We start from the raw sequence: 19,365 nt of genomic DNA, 5'->3' as shown, positions 1-19,365 counted from the left end.
GAGGGTAGTCGTAAGTCCAACAATTTTGCCATTTTAACCAAGCAGGAGCCAGTGGAGGTGGGTTAAGTTAATTGCTTCTGCAGCATATACAATTTCAGCAGGTTGATTGATCCTAATCAGTTTTTTATCATTATACTACATAATGTTCCGAATCTATTGTTCAATATCTCCCTATTTCATTGTCTATAAACTTAAGCATACCTTGTAACCTACGCACCATACCAGATTCATCAAACTGGAAAGAAGTATAGGCTGTTAGCACAGTACATAGCATTGTACACGAAATAGAACTGATGGATGCCTGGATTTTGTCCCCTTATAATCCCAGCCACTATTTTATCCACATTTCCTCGTGTTTATAGCCCAGTAATTTGATTCCTAAAACAAGTTTCTTTATCTAATAATTGTTCTAGTATCAGAATTAGGTAGACGCCATTGCTAAATGGGATAAAGGCCAATTTTCAGGGTGAATCTTATAAGAATGGACAACAGATACATTGACTTGTCTCGTCCATGGTCTCAGTCCTCTGGCATATTTAGAAGCTAAGACTGTATTTGTAGACAACAAAGTATTTGTTTTAGGCTAAAAAATTTCAATCCAATCGTATCAACGAAAGTGAAATCCAATAATTAATTAATTATACAATAGATAATAATTTAATATAATTTAATTCAATCGACCTACATCTAAAGATGAAAAATAAGATCTACTAATGAAAAACAAGATTCACTAATTATAAAAAATTATAAATATACATCAAATAAATCTCACTCAATAATTAATATTCATAAGCTCTTTCAATTTTTTCTAGTTTTACGGAATATTTTTAACCTAAACAAACACAAATCCATGTGTATATTTTTAACACGAATAAACACATACTCATATGTACATATTTATGATACCTATGTGAACCTATCAGTTTTTTTTAGTCCACTCTTAAACATTCAAACATACACACTCATAAGACGTAAATCTCCAGTACTCCTATGGGTTGTTTATTTCACAAAATCTTACAACTCTTTTACATTTTTTTTTATATCTAATCCTATAAAAACTTCACTTATTTATAATCATATAAACTTGTCTATTAAAAATATCTTTCTTTTTAAAATTCATTTTCTGTAAGTCAAACTTACTTATTAAGAATCTATTTTTTTTAGAATTCTTTTTCTACAAGTCTTTTTGTTATCTAACCAATTCCAAACAAATATTATATGTGAATCATCTGGTTATATAAATATAAAGGATTGGCTCAATGATATAATAATTTCAGGTGGAGATAATATGAGCACGGTTGAGGTTGAAACAATTTTGTATAGACATCCAACAGTTCTTGAGGCTGCAGTTGCTGCATGGCCAGATAATCATTGAGGACAGATCCCTCGAGCATTTATGAAGTTAAAAGAGGGATTTGATGTCAATGCTGAAGAACTAATCAGGTTTTTCCGACACCACTCCCAACATTATATGGCTATCAAAACAGTGATATTTGAGTAAATTGCCAAGAACTTCAACCGGAAAGATACAGAAGTTTATATTGAGAGAAAAAGCAAAGGTCCTTGGCAGCCTCTTTTGAGCAAAATGATAATGTGCTAACCCAAGTTTCCTCCAAAACTGGAAGATAAAATTTCTCAAAGTTGCTCATTATTTTTCTATGGTTCATTAAATTGTGATGTTTTTAGGATCCACAGATACTTAAACAAAGCCATATTGACAGCATAAGCCTCAATTTCTCTCTGCCCTTTGCATTCTGCAGCTACAGGGAATACTACTTTGAAAAGTTTGCAGCTTACGCAGCGGCTTTTGCAGGATGTTTATCCAGATTGAGGCTTATAATGTGGGGAGAGGTGAGAGAGCCACAGTATAGAAGATTTCCGATCTTCATTCCGCCTGTAACCGCAGATAATTCTCGATCATGGTAGTGGGCAACTGGTTTTCCTTCCAAATCAACTGCCAATATACCTGCATTTTTCCCGTTAGGTAGTCGTGCAATGTACTTCGCCATGATTGCCATAGCCTTTCGGATGAAAGGATACCTGAATGCTAATTCAAAAGTGACCGAAGTTTCCTGCCCAATATATACAACAATGCTTGAATTATCAGAAATTGTTAAGAGAAAAGTAGTAGATTATATGCGATACAATACACATGGTTCAACCAATTATATCGAGGCTCAAACTGCCACTAATTATCTTTCTTTGTTGTTTTTATCCAAGAAAATATAGCACCACCCAAATCTCACAATTTCATCCAAATTGGAAATTAGAAGGTATGCTTATGGATATAATAAATAAGAAATTAGTATTACCGCGGCTAATCCAATCCAGTAGTGACCGTCTCCATCATATCTAATATTATCAGGGTAGCCTGGTAAATTATCAAGAAATTTCTCCAGGCGTCCTTGTTTGTTGGCCTGTATGTGATAATTTCTACACCTCCTCCTGCAATTAAATTTGCTATCACCCCATGTCAAACAAGTAACAATTAAAGTTAAACTCTCTGTAATCATCAGAATGGCAGCAGAAGCCATTGGTAATAAAGCTTACGAGATTATCACCAAGGCAACATACATTATGGTTTCACAGAAGATTGCTGAGTCTTGACGAGGTGAGACTGCAACTCCATTAGCAAAGTAAAGATCACCGACTAACACTCTGGTTTTTCTGGTAACTGGATCGAAGCTCATAAATCGACCATGAGGCTTACCGTCCAGGATTTCCCATAAGTGATCATGCAAGTCATATTTGTATGAAGCGTCTGTAAAATATATCATACCATTGTCTGCTATATCTACACCATCTGTAATTTTGAATTTCAGGCCATCAGCCTCATCTGTTAGCAGCTCCACCTCACCATCTCTGCTTATATTCAGCAGTCCCTGTTATCAAGGAGAATCAATTAACTGATCCGGTCAACTCATCGAGGAGCAAAGTCTGCTCTAAATATTAAGGTATGTAATCTCTCATCAGAGAACAAATCAAGGACAGAGATCATGGAGAAGTTCAGCTAACCTTGTGGAAGACTGCACTTAATTCAGAAATCAACATTCATTGCGTGTGTGTGTTACAATAATTATAAAACAAAGTTTGATTTTGATTGCTTCCAGGCCAAGTACTGTGTTAGAAAGTTAACTAACCTTATAAGCATCAGCTACGATAACTTCATCATTGTGTCCAAGAGCGAGTCCTAGTGGTCTACCATGTGTGTTAACCAAGTTTTCCACGGCTGAATCGTTCAACCTGACTCGCTTGATCCACCCATCTTGACAACCCGTGTAGATGAGTTGTGACTTGGGATCATATGCGATATCTTCTGGTCCTTGCAACTTCCCTGCACCCACGAACTCAGCTCCTTGTAGCATGCGATCGTTGCGCAACGACACAGTCATGGGTGTCTGACCCAACTCGTGGATGGGCATAGGAGCTGGCTCGAATGAGTCAAGCTGGTAGACAAGCACAGCTGCCAGTACAGGAACCATTGTAGATAAAACAAGAGTGAAGGGCCATAACCTCTTTCTTGGTTGATTAGCAGAGTTAGAAGCCTGATATTGCATAACCGTTTCAGAACTTGAGTCGGGCATTGCAGCGTTACTGGTTCTGGACAAATTCTTGGTATCCTTTATGGAGATTGAAAACGTCAGAATGGTCATATCCTTTTCATCGAGCTTCGGGTTCCCCTACGCAAGTGGCTACCTATGATTCTGATAGCATACGAATCTTAAAAAATTTTCTTTTGGTAATAACTAATAACCAATTCTATAACATTTCTTCTCGCACTCTTCTACTATGGCTTATGTGCCGAAATATAGATGCTGCAGATTTCAACCGGAGGCCGTCTTGGGTAAGTCATGTGACTTGCCACGTTTCAACTTTTTTATTTTATTTTTTTATCATAAGGTCTATTTTTTTAAACTTTTTTAAAAAATTGTGGAGCTTTCATCTTTTTTAAATTTATCATAGGGATCCACAACTGATTTTAATTTTTTTTCTCATTTTTTATTTTTTTGAGCTCAACGCCTTTTTTTTTTTTTTAATTTTTTAAAGATGTGGTGTATATTTTTTTAAAATTTTTTAATGTGGACCCGCACCTTGATTTTTAATTTTTCCCTCTTGGTTTTTTTTTTGTTATTTTTTTATTATATTCAATAATTTAAAAAAATATTTTTTTTTTAAAATTTGTTTTGTGAAACTCACTTATATCAAAATTGTTTTCTCTTCTTTTTTTTTTTTTTTAAATTTTCCCACTTCATCTTTTTTAATATTTTTCAAAAAAATTAAATTAAATTTCATTTTAATTTAATTCTTATTTATTATCTTTCTTTTTTCATCTTTTTATTTTTAAATTAAATAAATTTTATAATAAAAATAAATTAAATAAATATATAAAATAAAAAAATTAAATCCTTAACAACGCACAAATATTTTGCTAATATACTTTAAATATATACATTGTGTTTAGTATCTATACCAATTATATTCTCAAGTGTCATAGTGAGCCTCAAAAGTCCTATGTTTAGTGCCATCATTGGATATTATTAATTTAATTTGGTACCTTAAATTGTATGTTCGTCAATATTTTATTTACATGAAAAAATTAAATTTTAATTAAATAAATTAAAATTTTAATATTTTATCAACGAATCACATAATTATTGGATTGAAATATCATCATCCTAACTTTTCATAGTTATTTAATTAAGTCTTGTGTTGCCCTCTATTTAATTTAGTAATTAAACAAAATGTTTATGTCCTATAGCTAATAATATCCAAATATATTCAATCATGGTAATTGGAAACAAATGAAATTTTGATGAGTAATAGTTAAGGCATCATTTTCATTTTTGGTTTGATTTGAATGATGCCTTGGTCAATAAACTTGAGGAAAAGGAAAATGAAAAAAAACTAACATCATCTATATAAAAACTTTGTCGTTGAAACGCTAGTCTTGCTTATAAACTGAAAGACAGGTTACACTCAAGTTACCTAACCCCTAACCCTAATTAAGATTGTGGTAGGGATTTTTATTTGTTAAAAAAAATATTTTTTTGAGTTATATTTTTAAAGAATCTAATTTAAAATTAATTAACAATAAATGGAGAGATTCAATATAAATATAAGATTATGAAAAATTAAATATTTATTAGATATGGAATAACACTACTTTAACATGCTTTTATCACGTGTAGACGGAGATGGAAGAAACCTATCACGTGATAGATTTGAAAAGACTAACAGGAAGTGATAAATTTGAAAAGGATAATAAAAAAAAATCTTAGGCTTCAGGTGATAGATTTGGAAAGGATGGATAATAGAAAGAAATCTTAGACTTCACATGAAAGATTTGAAAAAGGTAATAAAATGTGATAGATTTGGAAAGGGTAATAGAAAGAAATCATGATTTTGATACTATGTAAAGCATCCAACTTAAAATCAATTGACAATAAGTGGATGAGCTCAATATGAATATAAGATTATAAAAAATTAGATATTTATTAGATATGTGATAACACCACTTTAACAATATTAACAAATGTTTTTATTTGGTTAGGGTATGTAAATATTTGATTTTGATCACAATATTTTATTCTTTTAAATTTATTTAAAATTGTTAAAATTGATGATAAGTTAGAACAGATAATGAGACTATTTTAATAAAGATTATTTTACGAAATATGTGATAAGACTGTTTCAATAAAGGTTATTTTATGAAATAGTTATTCATGGAACAACCCTATTCATGGAACAACTCATTTATATAATAGTTGTTTACAAAATAATTATTCAAGGAACAACTCTTTTACAAAACAACACATTCACAGAATAGTTATTCTCGTAACAACTTTTTTAAAGAATAAGACCAATACCTTTATCGAAAACTCTTGAAATTCAAGTTACTTCACTAAGAGTTATTGTATAAAAGATGCTTCAACAAATGTTACTTCATCGAAAGAAGATGTGAAAATAACCTTGGAATGTGGCAGGGTGTAAGAAAATACTTATTTACAACTGATTGTAATATTATAATCTGTATATTTATATTTGTATCTATATAATTAAGTATTTGTATCCCTAGAATTAAGGACAAAAAATTAGGATAGACAATCTTTCAAATATATAATTAGTTTTAGAAAGATTTAGTTTTCTAGTTTACCTATTAGTTAGTTATATACAAACTTAAGATACTTATATAATTCTTTATGAGCAGTTTTTTAATATACATTCAGTTTTACTCTTAATTTTCTATACAGTTTTATTTTTTAGTTTTTTCAAATGGTATTAGAGCTTTAGGCTTTTTTTGGGAAGAAAATTTTTTAAACCTTCATTGTTGAATTCTATTTCTGGCCTTCATAGTCAAATTTTGTTAAATCTTTTAGTCTTTTTTTTTTCTTTGGCTTTCATTGCCTAGAATTGTCTCTGGTTAAACCTTTATTATCAAAAACTTGTTTTAGTTTTGAAAAAGATAACCATGCTAAAGATTGTAGAATTTGCCACTATTGCTTAATTTAAAGAAGTGACTACTGGTAAAAACATTGGATTACTACAAAAAGTTTCGGGAACAAAGAAAGTTGAATAGAGAAAAGATTGAAAAATTAAAAAGCCTATTGAAAACTCTTGAAAAGCTTATTGAGGTATGTTCTTTAAGTAAGGTCTTTTGTTCAGGTAAAGCTTTTGGTTCTTATGGATTAAATGTTTAGGTTAAGACTATTATGAGTTCTTGAGTTATTAACTCAGGAGTCACAGACCATATGACACATTTCTCATAGAAGTTTAGTACATCTACCCTATGTCCTAGTAATAAGAAAATTATTGTTATAGATGGTTCACTTATTATAATGACAAAATTAAGAAATGTTCAAATTAATCATTTATTTGTTCTTAAAAATATTCTTCATGTTATTGGATTGTCTACTAATGTGATATCTATACAAAAACTTATCAGAGACATGAATTACATTGTGATTTTTTATCCCTTCTATTATGAATTTCTTGATCAAAGTTCATGGAAGATGATTAGACTTGCTAAGAAAAAGGATGAACTATATTATTTTGAGATGTCAAACAATACAAGTAATATCAAGAATAATTTACCTTTATCATTTCTTTCTGAAAATCTCTCAATAAAGACAAATTCTAGTTTTACCATTTTCATCTTGGACATCATTCTTTTGGAACTTTGAAAAACATATTTCTTTCTTTGTTCAAAGGATTAAATGTTAAAAATTTTTATTATGATGTTTGTGAATTTGCAAAGCATAGATATATGTCTTTTTTAGTTAGCAATAAAAGAAGTTTTATTCATTTTTACTTGATTTATAATGATATATGGGCTCTTTTTATAATTTTTAATATTTTTGGTGCAATGTGATTTATTTCTTTCATAGATGATTATACCGAGATCTCTTAGATATTTTTACTTAAATCTAAATCAGATGTAAATAGTATATTTTTAAGCTTTCAAAACATGATCCAAAATCAAATTAGAGTGAAAATCAAGATATTTAAGTTTGATAATGCAAGAGACTATTTCAATAAGAGTTTATCTATCTATTTTCAAAAGGAAGGGATTATCCACTAGTCATATTATATTAATACTTCATAACAGAATAAAATGACAAAAAGAAAAAAACAGTAATTTACTAGCCATAACATGAGCTTTATTTTTCAAGTAAACGTACCTAAATCTTATTGGGAGAAAACTGTTCTTACTGTCATATACATTATAAATAGGTTATCTTTAAGGGGTTTGAGATTTAAAACTCCTATGGAACTACTCTCACAATTTTATCTCAATTTTAATACCATAAACAACATCACACTTAGGATATTTAGTTGTATATCATTTGTTCATGTTCACAATCATAATAGGAAAATTTTGGATCTTAGAGCAATTAAGTACATTTTTTATGGGATATTCATCAACTTAAAAAGGGTATAAGTGCTATCATCTTCTTACCAAAAAATTCTATATGTATGCAGATATCACTTTTGAAGAAAATAAACCATTTCTTTCTCAATTATATCTTCATTGGGAGACTTCATTCATGAAAGATAGGGATAAAGACTTTTTTTTGCTTGATTTTTCTTTCTCTTTAATATTTTTACCCATTAATTCTTCTAAGTCTAAATTTGTTTCTTTTAAGTTCAAGTTAAACATTGAATTTGAGTCTGAATCTATTTCAAACACAGAAGATGTGACAAAAAATAATATTATTCTTAATTCTATAAAGGAATTATAGGTGCATTAAAGAAAAAACGTTTTAGATTTTGAACCAATGCAAGTCCAAGAACCTGATCTTAACTTTGAAATGATGTAACTACAGTATTTAAATCTATTTTTCAAAATGAGCAAGAATTTTCTAAAACTATGACTAGTGATTATGATTTGCCTATTGTCATTAGAAAAAGAACTAGAGAATGTACTAAACATCCACTATACCTAATTTTTAATTTTGTGTCATTTGAAAAATTTTCACCATCCCACAAAAATTTTCTTGTGAGCCTAAACATTATTTCAATTTTAACTACATTATTAGAGGTATTATCCATTAAGAAATGAAGACAAGCCATGAAAATAAAAATAAAAATCTTAGAGAAAAATAAGACATAAGAACTGGTAGAGTTACCTAAAGAAAAAAATTCAATTGGGTGTAAATGGATTTTCATTGTAAAATACAAAGCGGATGATATTATTGAAAGGTATAAAGTCAGGTTGGTGGCTAAGGGCTACACTCAAACTTATGAAATGGGTTATCAAAAAACTTTTACTTCGGTTACCAAGATGAATACAGTTAGGATTTTATTATCATTGGCTATAAATTACAATTGGCAGAATAAGAATGCTTTTCTACATTGTGACTTGAAAGAAGAAATATATATGAAGGTTTCACTGATATTTGGAGGTTATCTAGAAGCAAACAAAGTATGCAAGCTAAAAAAAGATTTATATAGCCTTAAACAGTCTCTTAGGGCTTAATTCGAGAGATTTGTTAAAGTGATGCTACCAATGGGATATAAGCAGAGTCAAGAAGATCACATATTATTTATCAAGCACTCTGATTCAAGTAAAGTCACAGTTTTATTAGTGTATGTTTATGATATAATTATAACCAGAGATTATGAAAAAAAAAAGAATATCTAAAATAGTGTTTGACTAATGAATTTAAGATAAAAAAGCTAGGGAGATTGAAATACTTTTTAAGAATTGAAGTAGCTTACTCACAGTATGGTATTTTCATCTCATAACAAAAATATGTAATGAATCTTTTGAAGAAAACTAAAAAGCTCGCTTATAAATCTATAAATATCCTTATAAATCTTAATCATAAACTTGAAGGAACTAATGAATATGCTACTGTAGATAGAGAGATGTATTAGAGATTAGTTAAAAGACTCATTTATCTTTCATATACTAAATCTGATATAGCATATGCTGTGAGTGTGATAAATCAATTTATGTATAGTCATAAAGAAGTGCACCTATAAGTTATCTACTGTGTATAATATTATTTAAAAGTTAATCCTATGAAAGATATCTTATTTAAAAGAAATTCATGGCTGGTTCTAGAGGTATATACAAATATGGATTATGCAGGTTTAATAATTAATAGAAGATCCATCTTAGGCTACTGCATTTTCTTAGGTAATAATCTTGTGATTTGAAAAAGTAAAAAACAGAATATAGTGACAAGATCAAGTGCTTAAGCAGAGTTCAAAACAGTAGCTCAAGAAATTTGTGAACTATTATGGTTAAAAATTATCCTAAACGACTTAAAGATCAAGTGGAATGGACCAATGAGACTCTACTGTGATAACAAGTCTATAATAAGTATTACATACAATCTTATACAACATGACAGAACAAAACACATTGAAGTATATCAACATTTTATAAAGGAAAAACTAGACAGTAGGTTGATTTGTACACTGTATGTGTTAACTAAAGGTCAACTTGTAGATGTGTTGACTACAAGTGTTAACAGTACAACATTTCAAAAAATTATTTCAAAATTGGGTGAGAAAAACACCTATTCACTAGCTTGAGAGGAAGTTTGAAAAAACACTTATTTACAAGTGGTTATAATATTATAATCTGTATATTTATATTTATATCTCTAGAATTAAATATTTGTAGAACTAAAATTAAGGACGAAGATTAGAATAGACAATCCATCAATTATAATATCAGTTTTAGAAAGATTTTTTTCCTAATTTACCCATCTGTTAGTTGTATATAAACTTAAGGTGTTTGTATAATTCTTTATGAGCAATTTTTTTATATACATTCAATTTTTACTCTTAGTTTTCTATATAATTTTATTTTTTAGACAGGATTCTTGGGTTAATTCCACTATTGGATGTTTTAGAAAGCTTGGCTTGGTGGATCATATATGAAAATAGTTAAGAAGTTTTCTCTTAACCTTTTTTTAAAATATGAGTGTTTCTCTATTTCTTTTAAAATAAATAATGAACTTCTATATTCACTATACATATTACCAAAACGTTAATTAAACTCTCATTAAACAATATATTAATACCTTTTATAACGGTAAGTTCTCTTATCATTCATCGTTATTCCTATTACATACTCAATATATGTAACTCTTATTCTTAAAACCAATAAACAGGAATTGCCACGTTCATTAAAAGAATTTTGGAGACTTTTGGCAAATTTACTTAGTTCTCTATGCAATTCTCTCTTTTTAAACCCTTTTTTCGGTCTCATTCTCTTCTCTACTCAGTCTTACTTCATCAGCTACCACCACTTGTCAGTGCAATCAATACTTCAGGGTTTGCTCCAATCTTTCTTTCCGTTGTCTCTCAACACATCTTGTTTTACTTGTTTGAACGCATTCTCACTTAAATAAAGAATCCTTTTACAAGGTATTTTCTTCATCTGTCCAATGACCATGATGAGTTGCCGATCACAAAATTGATGGCCGGCCGGCCCCTTGTTAATTATACTACTTAAAAGAAAAATAATAAAGCACGCATAACCAATTTCAAATCATTCGTCTATATTACTCCCACTTTTATTCAGGAAAGAGTATATATGTGGCGAGATAATATATAGTTGGTAGCCGTCTTAATTGTTGATATATTTAGAATACCAACCAAAAATTTATTTTATAGATGAAGTTGTCCATGATCACTAGAACAACTTTATACATGTTGAGATGACACCTGTAGCCGGAGAAATGGAAATACAAAGCCTCATATATTAATACCATACTAACCATTGAGACGTGACTCAATCTTTAGGAAGAAAAGAAAGCAGTACTCCATCCTCTAGAATAGCTCAATATTGGATTGTCAAGACCTCGCTTGCGCTGCATATTTATCCAGATTGAGGCGGATAATATAAGGGTAGAAGGAACCGCAGTATAGATGGTTCTTTATCTTGATCCCAGTTGTCACCAAATTTAATTCAACGTCCTGATATTGTGCAACTGGTTTTCCATCAATGTCGACGGCCAACACCCCACTATTTTTCATCGTACTCACTCGCCCAGTCAACCTCTCAATAATTGCCGCTGTCTTTCGAACCAATGGATGCTTGAATGCTAAATCCCAGAACAGTGTATTTTCCTGTCACCAATTGCTCCACAATTAATTAATATTATTCATCGTTATTAGATATATATCAACAACCAGCTGCCACTCATCATCAGGCTACAATATTTAATTATTTCATTCTAAACCATTATTTAGGTTAGTTATAATTTAAACATTATTTCATCATCAAGCATTATTGCTTAAAAAAAATATAGTGATATTGAAAAGAGATGAATAATTAATGCTTCGTTCATTATAGGCTAGAGCATCCATTATTAGTATTTGTTGTTCAATAACAGGAAAGTATAAATTTGGGACTGTTACCGTGACCAATGCAATCCAGTAATGGCCTTCTCCATCATATCTAATATTATCAGGCATCCCTGGTAAGTTATCGATAAATTTTTCCACATTTCCTTTTTTCATGCCCTTGATGTAATACTTTCTGCACCTCCTCCTGCCAAATATATACAGCTCTTAATTATTAGCCAAAAAATAAAGCATGCACTGAATTAATTAGGTTAAACTGATAAAAATGGAAGATGAGCATTTAGTTTCCAATTAATTAAACATAGGGTGTAAGCAACCAATTAAAGACATACATGGTGGTTTCACAAAATACTAGATAATCTTGATCAGGTGACACTGCAATTCCATTAGCAAAGTAGAGATCACTTAACAGCACTTCGGTTCGTTTGGAGACGGGATCAAAGCTTATAAGTCGACCATAAGGCCTGCCCTCAAAAAAGTCCTGTCTCACTTCGTTTAAGCTATACTTATGGGAAGCATCTGTGAAATAGATCATGCCATCCTCTGCTACATCAACATCATCCGTTAACTTGAATTTCAAATCCTCGGCTCCATCAGCTAGCAGCTCTATAGCACCATCTCTACTTATATTTAATAGCCCCTATATGTATAACACATAATCATACTATAACCCCAAAATGTGATCATTGACAACTCCAATAAATTAACGAACATTATTTTCTAGGCAAGAGTACATATCTAAAATATTACTTAGATTAGTACTATTACCATAGCTAGTATACTCTATTATATGACCTCGCTGATTTTTGAATCAAACAATATATTATCAGTTATGGAATTTATTACTACTAGTATTATTTATATATGTGAAAGTAATTGAGATGGACGTTAATGTAAAAATGATAATGATAACCATGCCTGCATTGATTCTTGTAGCTGATTAAACTACTACTAGATTAATAAGACAAATAAAAAAAATATTAAATACTAGTGCGGCTCAACCATCTCACATGTTACAACAATAATCAATTCCAAGAATACATATAACCAAGATTAATCACTTTTTTTGGCCATTTGTGAGCTATACATGGGAGACAGATTTTTGAAGATTGTGAGTTTCAAAAAATTTGTGTATATACACAAAATTTTTTTTTTCATATAAATTAAGTAAATAAAAATACGAGGATTAAAAATAAATTAAAACTTTAAAAAATTCAATCACTTTATTATTTTATTTTTTTATGTCCGTACAATTACCTAATATTATTGACAGAGTTTACAAAATATTACTGTATACACAGCTAATCACAGTGCCTGCAGTCTGTCTATGAACAATATTTTAATTTCCTTTTTTTTCTTTTTTTTTTTTGGGGGGGGGGGGGGGGGGTGGTTAATTAATTAACAATGTATTTTAGTAAAACAGGCCCACCTTATAAGCGTCGGCAACGATGACTTCAGTGTTGAGTCCTAGAGCAAGGCCAAGCGGTCTACCCCCGGTCCTGACCCAGTTCTCAACCACCGTGTCACTGGCGGACTCATTCAACCAGACTCGCTTGATCCATCCATCTCCAGAGCCCGTGTAGATGACCTCTGACATTGAATCATACACAATATCTTCCGGCCCCTGAAACTTCCCCACGCCCAATAACTCTGCCCCTAGTAGCATGCGATCGTTACGCAGCAAGGCCGGCTCGGGGGGCTGACTCAACTCTTGGAGGGGCATAGGAGCCGCGTCGAACGAGTCAAGGTGGTAGACAACTATAGCTGCAATCACAGGAAGCATTAAGGATAAGAAAAGAACCAAGGCCCTTGACCGCCTTTCTGAATTAAGAGTACTGTAGGGATCCGTAGAGGCCTTGACTGAGGAGGCTGAGTCTTTTGAATCAGGCATTGTATGAAAAATAAACTAAGGGATACTGTATCAGAGATTGTCGTTAAGCAAAATATATATGGGCTCGAAATAAAGGTTATATTTTTCAAATCTAATGTTTTAAAGCTTTCGTATGGGACTAGCACGGGACCCTACATGAAGAAATAAACTTGAGAAACTAAAGTGGGTAATGTTTTATTTTACGCTAACCTGTGAGGTTTTGGATGGGAATTATCAGCAGAGGCTCAATATAGATAGGATCCGTCCTTCCTACGCTACAGCTATAGACAGCCTAATCAAAGGTAACGGGTTTGTTTTTGTCTTGTTTTGGAAAGATATATTTGAGACTTTGTCTGTCCCAATCATAGATGGAAAAATCTAAAAATGAGAGATAGAGATGACGAGGTTTTTGTCATTATAAGCTGTGCACGGTCATTTTCCACTGCAAACACCCACACACCTTTCTTTTACTGTAAACACGTGGGAAGAAAGATGAGGGTTGAAGTTTGAAATATTTGCATGAGAATGGGGGTAATTAGTTAACTGTAAATTGCACGCAGATGATCCCTCACTACGCTTAAATATGTAGAGTCAAAGTATTTGAGTTTACATTATACAGAGTCTACCCTTATCAAATTTATTTGTCACATCACATGTAAATTTAACTGTAATATTTTTATTTTTTAGTATAAAGGAAACTTGTAAAAATTCACCTTTTTTTGAATAAAAAAGTTCGTGAATTTTTTGCATTAAATCTCAAATTCTGTTTAAAATTTAAATTTTGCTTTATTGGAAGTTAATATAAAAATTGCTTATCTATATATATATAATGTAAAAATAGTTAAATCCAAGATTTGCGGTCATAAAATTTGTTCAAGTTGGGCCAAAGCTTTGGTGCTTTAGCCAGCCCAGTCCTAATTGGGTCTATATTCCTCCGACCCATAGTTTGGACTTTCGACTGAACTTACGAGTCATGCCAACCTCCCAAAATTATCGTATACAGCACTTATTTCATAAAGAACAATTATATTCTCTGGTAGGCAGTGGGACGGTTACGGTTTGTTTACATCCACCATCCCTTCCCGAGGATGATGAAATTATTGTCACTACCACTCGATTTTTCTGTAACATCTAGGCTCTATCTGCTGGGCTGATTATGGTAGAACGCCTTGTGACATCTCGAAGAAACGTTGACGCCACAAAAGAAACATTCACGTACAAGACTTTTGGTTTCAAGATTTACAAGCAGTCGAGAATGGCATCAAGTGAAGCTTATAAGTGAAGATATGCTGTTTTTGGGGTGGAACTTGTCCTTCTCAATGTCCCTTTAATTTATGTCTAGGATACAGAAAATCATGGAAGACAAGGAGACTTTGAGCTTCCTTGGCTATGTAATGGAAAATGTGATGCGTGTGATTTTCTGCATTACATTATTAGAATCTACCGCCCCTTTGGCCCTATCTCAACCAAAAACTTCTTACTCTATTTGTTTCTGTTTAGGTTTACATTGTCTTCTAGTCTATATATAAAAATTAATATATTTTTCAATAAACAATCTCTCATTTCTCTTTAATGTATGGTAGTGGCCTATAAGTTCCCACAGAATTCAGTGCCTTTGGGTTTTTATTGTACGTTACGACCGCCTTAGATTCTTTGCATGGGGTCTAACTTTTGTTGAGCTTGAAGCAATAAATAAAATAACATAAAAACAATATATCATAATAAATACACAGTAATAAATAACTATTAACAATCAATAACGTAAGAAAAATAAAATACACCAAAATTTATGTAAAAAATCCTTCAATGTAGAGAGAAAAATCATGAACCACAAAAAAAAAATCTTTACTATCAAATAATATATATGTAAAGTTCTTCTCTAGCTAAAATTAGAGTTAATCAACAACTAAAGAGATAATTGGTGAAATCTCACTAAATAAATGATTTAACAAATACACATTGGATTTGTTTTTAGAGAGCTTCAAACTTGATCTTGACCTTTCAGTATGTAGAGCTCTGAATCATAAATCTTCTGACAAAATTTCAACTCAATCGGACCACGGATCAATTTTTGTTCAACCAACTCTCTCTTCTTTTTTGTTTCTCTATTTTCTTGGCTTCTTCTTTCCTTTTTCTTTTCTTAGTTTTCGGCACCACTTTCTCTTGTTTTCACCTTAAAGTAGTCTTACCTCTTTTTATTAAGTAGTTAGGACTCTATGTAAAAAGAAAGACTTATGACATTTGATTAGTCCAAACCTAATTACATGAGACTGAACCCCATTTTTATAACAATCTCTCCCTCTAGCTCTATTAGGATGAGATTTATCACTATAGTAGTTTCATTTAGAATTTACCTTGGCCAAAGAACTCATTCTAGTCAAGTTAGTGCAAAGCTCAAGCTTCTCCCTAGAAAGTGGCTTAGTCAACATATCTGTTATATTCTCATCAGTATAAACTTTCTTTAATATTATCTATTATTTCTCAATCATTGAATGTAACTGGTGATATCTAACATCAATGTGCCTTGTTCTAGCATAGTACATGATATTTTTACTCAAATCTAAAGCATTTTAGTTATCATAGAACACTACTTACTCTTTTTGATTCAGCTCTAATTCAAAAAAAAAATGTTTCATTAAAAGCATTTCTTTACTTATTTCGATTGCTGTAATATACTCAACCTCTATAGTTGACAAAGTAACATACTTCTGTAACTTAGACTGCTAAGACATAACTCTTCCTGTAAAAGTAAACAAATACCCTGAAGTAGATTTTCTACCATCAAGATCACCTGTTATGTCAATATTAGTAAATCTTTTTAAAACTGGTTGTGAAACTCCATAACTCAAACACATTTTTGAAGTGCCCCTCAAATATATGAAAATCTATTTCACTTTTTCCTAGTAAACCTTTCTCGAATTAGAAAGAAATTTGCTCACTACACCAATTATATGAGCAATGTCAGGCTTTGTGCAAATCATAAGATACATCAAAGAACCGACTGTAAAAGAATAAGAAATACTAGACATAGCTAGTTGCTCTTCTTTAGTCATTGGACAAGATTTTTTACTCAGATGAAAATGGTAGGCAAGTAGACTACTAACTAATTTAGTATGCTGCATGTTGAATCTACTAAGCACCCGTTCAATATATTTTTTCTATGACAACCATAGCTTTTCAGCTCTTCTATCCCAGATGATGTCTATATTAAAAATCTGCTTTGTTAGACCTAAATCATGCATGTCAAAATACTTAGACAATTATTTTTTTAACCTGCAAACCATACCAGTATCTTATCCTACAATAAATATATCATTAAGATATAACAAGAGAATAATGAAGTTACCATCAGAAAATTTTTTAACATACACACAAGGATTCGCTGTTATTCTTTTATAGCTATGGCTCACCACAAAAGAATCAAACTTTTTGTACCATTATCGCAGAGCTTATTTCAAGCCATACAATCTTTTCTTCAGTTTGCAACTAAGTGCTCTTTCCTTTTCACTTTAAAACCTCAGGTTGATTCATATAAATATCTTCCTGCAAGTCACCATGCAAGAATACAGTCTTGACTTCAAGTTGCTTAAGCTTAAGATTCAAACTAGCTACTAATCCCAATACCACTCGAATGAAACTCATCTTCACAACTGGAGAGAAGATTTTATCAAAATTGATTCCTAATTTCTGAGAAAAATATTTTACCATCAATTGAGCTTTGTATCTCACTAACTTGTCACCATCCATTTTCAACTTAAACACCCATTTATTTTTCAACTGCCTTCTCCCTTTTCAAAGTTTAACAAGATCACATGTATCATTTTTTTGTAATGATTCCATCTTTTCTTTCATTACTTTTAACCAATGCTTTCTATTTAGAGTAATCTACACTTTTTGAAAGGTCTCTGGCTTCCTCTTACTAGTAACTAAAATAAAATCTGAACTTGAATACCTGATAGATGGCATGTGTTATCTAGTAGATCTCCTAGATTAAGACTTTACATCACTTGATGTCAAAAGTAGCTCCTTTTGCTTAACACTCTCTGGTAGAAAGGGTTACTCACCTACACAAAATTGATTACATTTGGCTCATCACTAACTGTGGCTAGCTCATTCAAATCTTTAAATTTCAGTTTTTACTCATTTTCACCATCTGCGACTCTTTTTTATGAAACCCCTATTGATGTTAAAACATCACACTCAACATAACTCGTGTAGTTTTTTTATTTTTCTTAAGGTCTGCTATGATTTTTTTTTTGGTAGACCACATCTTTACTTTTGACTGTCTTTCTCTTCACTGGATCCTATATCTTATAGCCAAAATTTTACCATATCTTACAAATACACACTGTGTGACTTTACAGTCAAGTTTTGACCTTTATTTTTTTGACACATGCATGAATACTTTACACCCAAAAACTTTAAAATGAGAGTATAAAACATCTTTTTCTATCCATACTTTTTTCGAAATGTCAAAGCCTAAAGAAATTGATGGTTATCTATTAAGCAAATAACAATTGTGTTAACTACTTCACCCTAAAATGGCTTTGATAATTTTGTTATCTTTAACATGCACATGATTTTTTCCATAATTGTGCAGTTTATCTTTTCAGCTACACTGTTATGCTATGGTGTTTCAAGTTCTATCATCTCATGTCTGATCATATGTTTTGAACAATACTATTGAAAGTCTTTAGTTATGTATTCCCCACTATTATCAATCAAAATACACTTCAAAGGCAGCACTATCATCTTTTCCACAATGACATAAAATTTTTAAAAATAATGCAATACCTGACTTTTGTTTTTCAACATATACATCTAAGTTTTATGTAAAGTATCATCAATAAAAGTAATAAAATACTTGCTACCGTCTAATGAGTCAACCTCAATAGGATCATATATGTTAGAATAAATTAATTTCAATGTATTTTCTTTTCTCTAATAATTTTTATAAAAAGAAACTCTACAATGCTTACCAAATAAATAATGATCACATGAATCGAGAGACATACCTTTGGTCAAAAGAATGAAAGACTACTTTGTCGAAACTATAACCATTTTTTTGCTTATATGTGCTAGCTTTTTTTGCCACAAGTTTGTTAAAGCATCATCCTCAACAGCATTTATCTGATCGCTAGTTAATTACATCCATGTCTTGTACATTGTGCAACTTAATTTTCTCCTTGTAACTACTATAGATCTTTTAAGAAACTTTCACTGTCTATTCTTTTGTCAACTCTCATATCATTCTTTATCAATGATATTAATAGCAAGCAAGTTTATTCTCATATTTAAAATATATCTAACATCTCTCAAAGTCAACATGCAACTCGTACTAGTTTGTACAATAATATCACTATTCCTAACAATATGTGACACACATTTTTATTTTCCATGTTGGTACAACCAAAGTTTCTTGCTTTGTAAGTTGTAAATAACTTTATCTTAAGAACACAATGATATGCTGCTCCTGTGTCAATTATCCACTCAATGTTCAGATCACCAATATGATTACAATCACCATGTGTACAAATCAAAGTAACTAAATTATTATATGAATTCACTACTGTAACATTGTCATCATTTGAACTCTTACTTTTTTTTTTTTTACTTTTGCTTCAAGATTTTACAGTATTAGTTTATGTGACTTGCTTTACAATAGTGGA

At 31.0% G+C, this 19,365-nt stretch overlaps 2 protein-coding genes across 2 annotated transcripts; both read right to left on the bottom strand.

The window, feature by feature from the left end:
* Window positions 1–1,492: 1,492 nt before the first annotated feature.
* Window positions 1,493–3,746, bottom strand: LOC111317276 (protein STRICTOSIDINE SYNTHASE-LIKE 5-like). Its single transcript, XM_022919740.2, has 4 exons — window positions 3,141–3,746; window positions 2,575–2,882; window positions 2,313–2,445; window positions 1,493–2,072 (listed from the first exon to the last, which is right to left on the bottom strand). Exons 1-4 carry the CDS (start codon window positions 3,651–3,653, stop codon window positions 1,794–1,796), a joined length of 1,233 nt encoding a protein of 410 aa, XP_022775475.1. The 5' UTR covers window positions 3,654–3,746; the 3' UTR covers window positions 1,493–1,793.
* A 7,323-nt stretch (window positions 3,747–11,069) lies between these two features.
* On the bottom strand, window positions 11,070–13,746 carry LOC111317275 (protein STRICTOSIDINE SYNTHASE-LIKE 5-like). Its single transcript, XM_022919738.2, has 4 exons — window positions 13,256–13,746; window positions 12,159–12,466; window positions 11,881–12,013; window positions 11,070–11,589 (listed from the first exon to the last, which is right to left on the bottom strand). Exons 1-4 carry the CDS (start codon window positions 13,715–13,717, stop codon window positions 11,314–11,316), a joined length of 1,179 nt encoding a protein of 392 aa, XP_022775473.1. The 5' UTR covers window positions 13,718–13,746; the 3' UTR covers window positions 11,070–11,313.
* Window positions 13,747–19,365: the final 5,619 nt, after the last annotated feature.

Source organism: Durio zibethinus, chromosome 24, assembly GCF_047325235.1.
Source record: "Durio zibethinus cultivar Kanyao isolate XHJ-2024 chromosome 24, ASM4732523v1, whole genome shotgun sequence".
NCBI lineage: Eukaryota > Viridiplantae > Streptophyta > Magnoliopsida > Malvales > Malvaceae > Durio > Durio zibethinus.
This window is presented reverse-complemented; position numbering and strand designations above follow the sequence as displayed.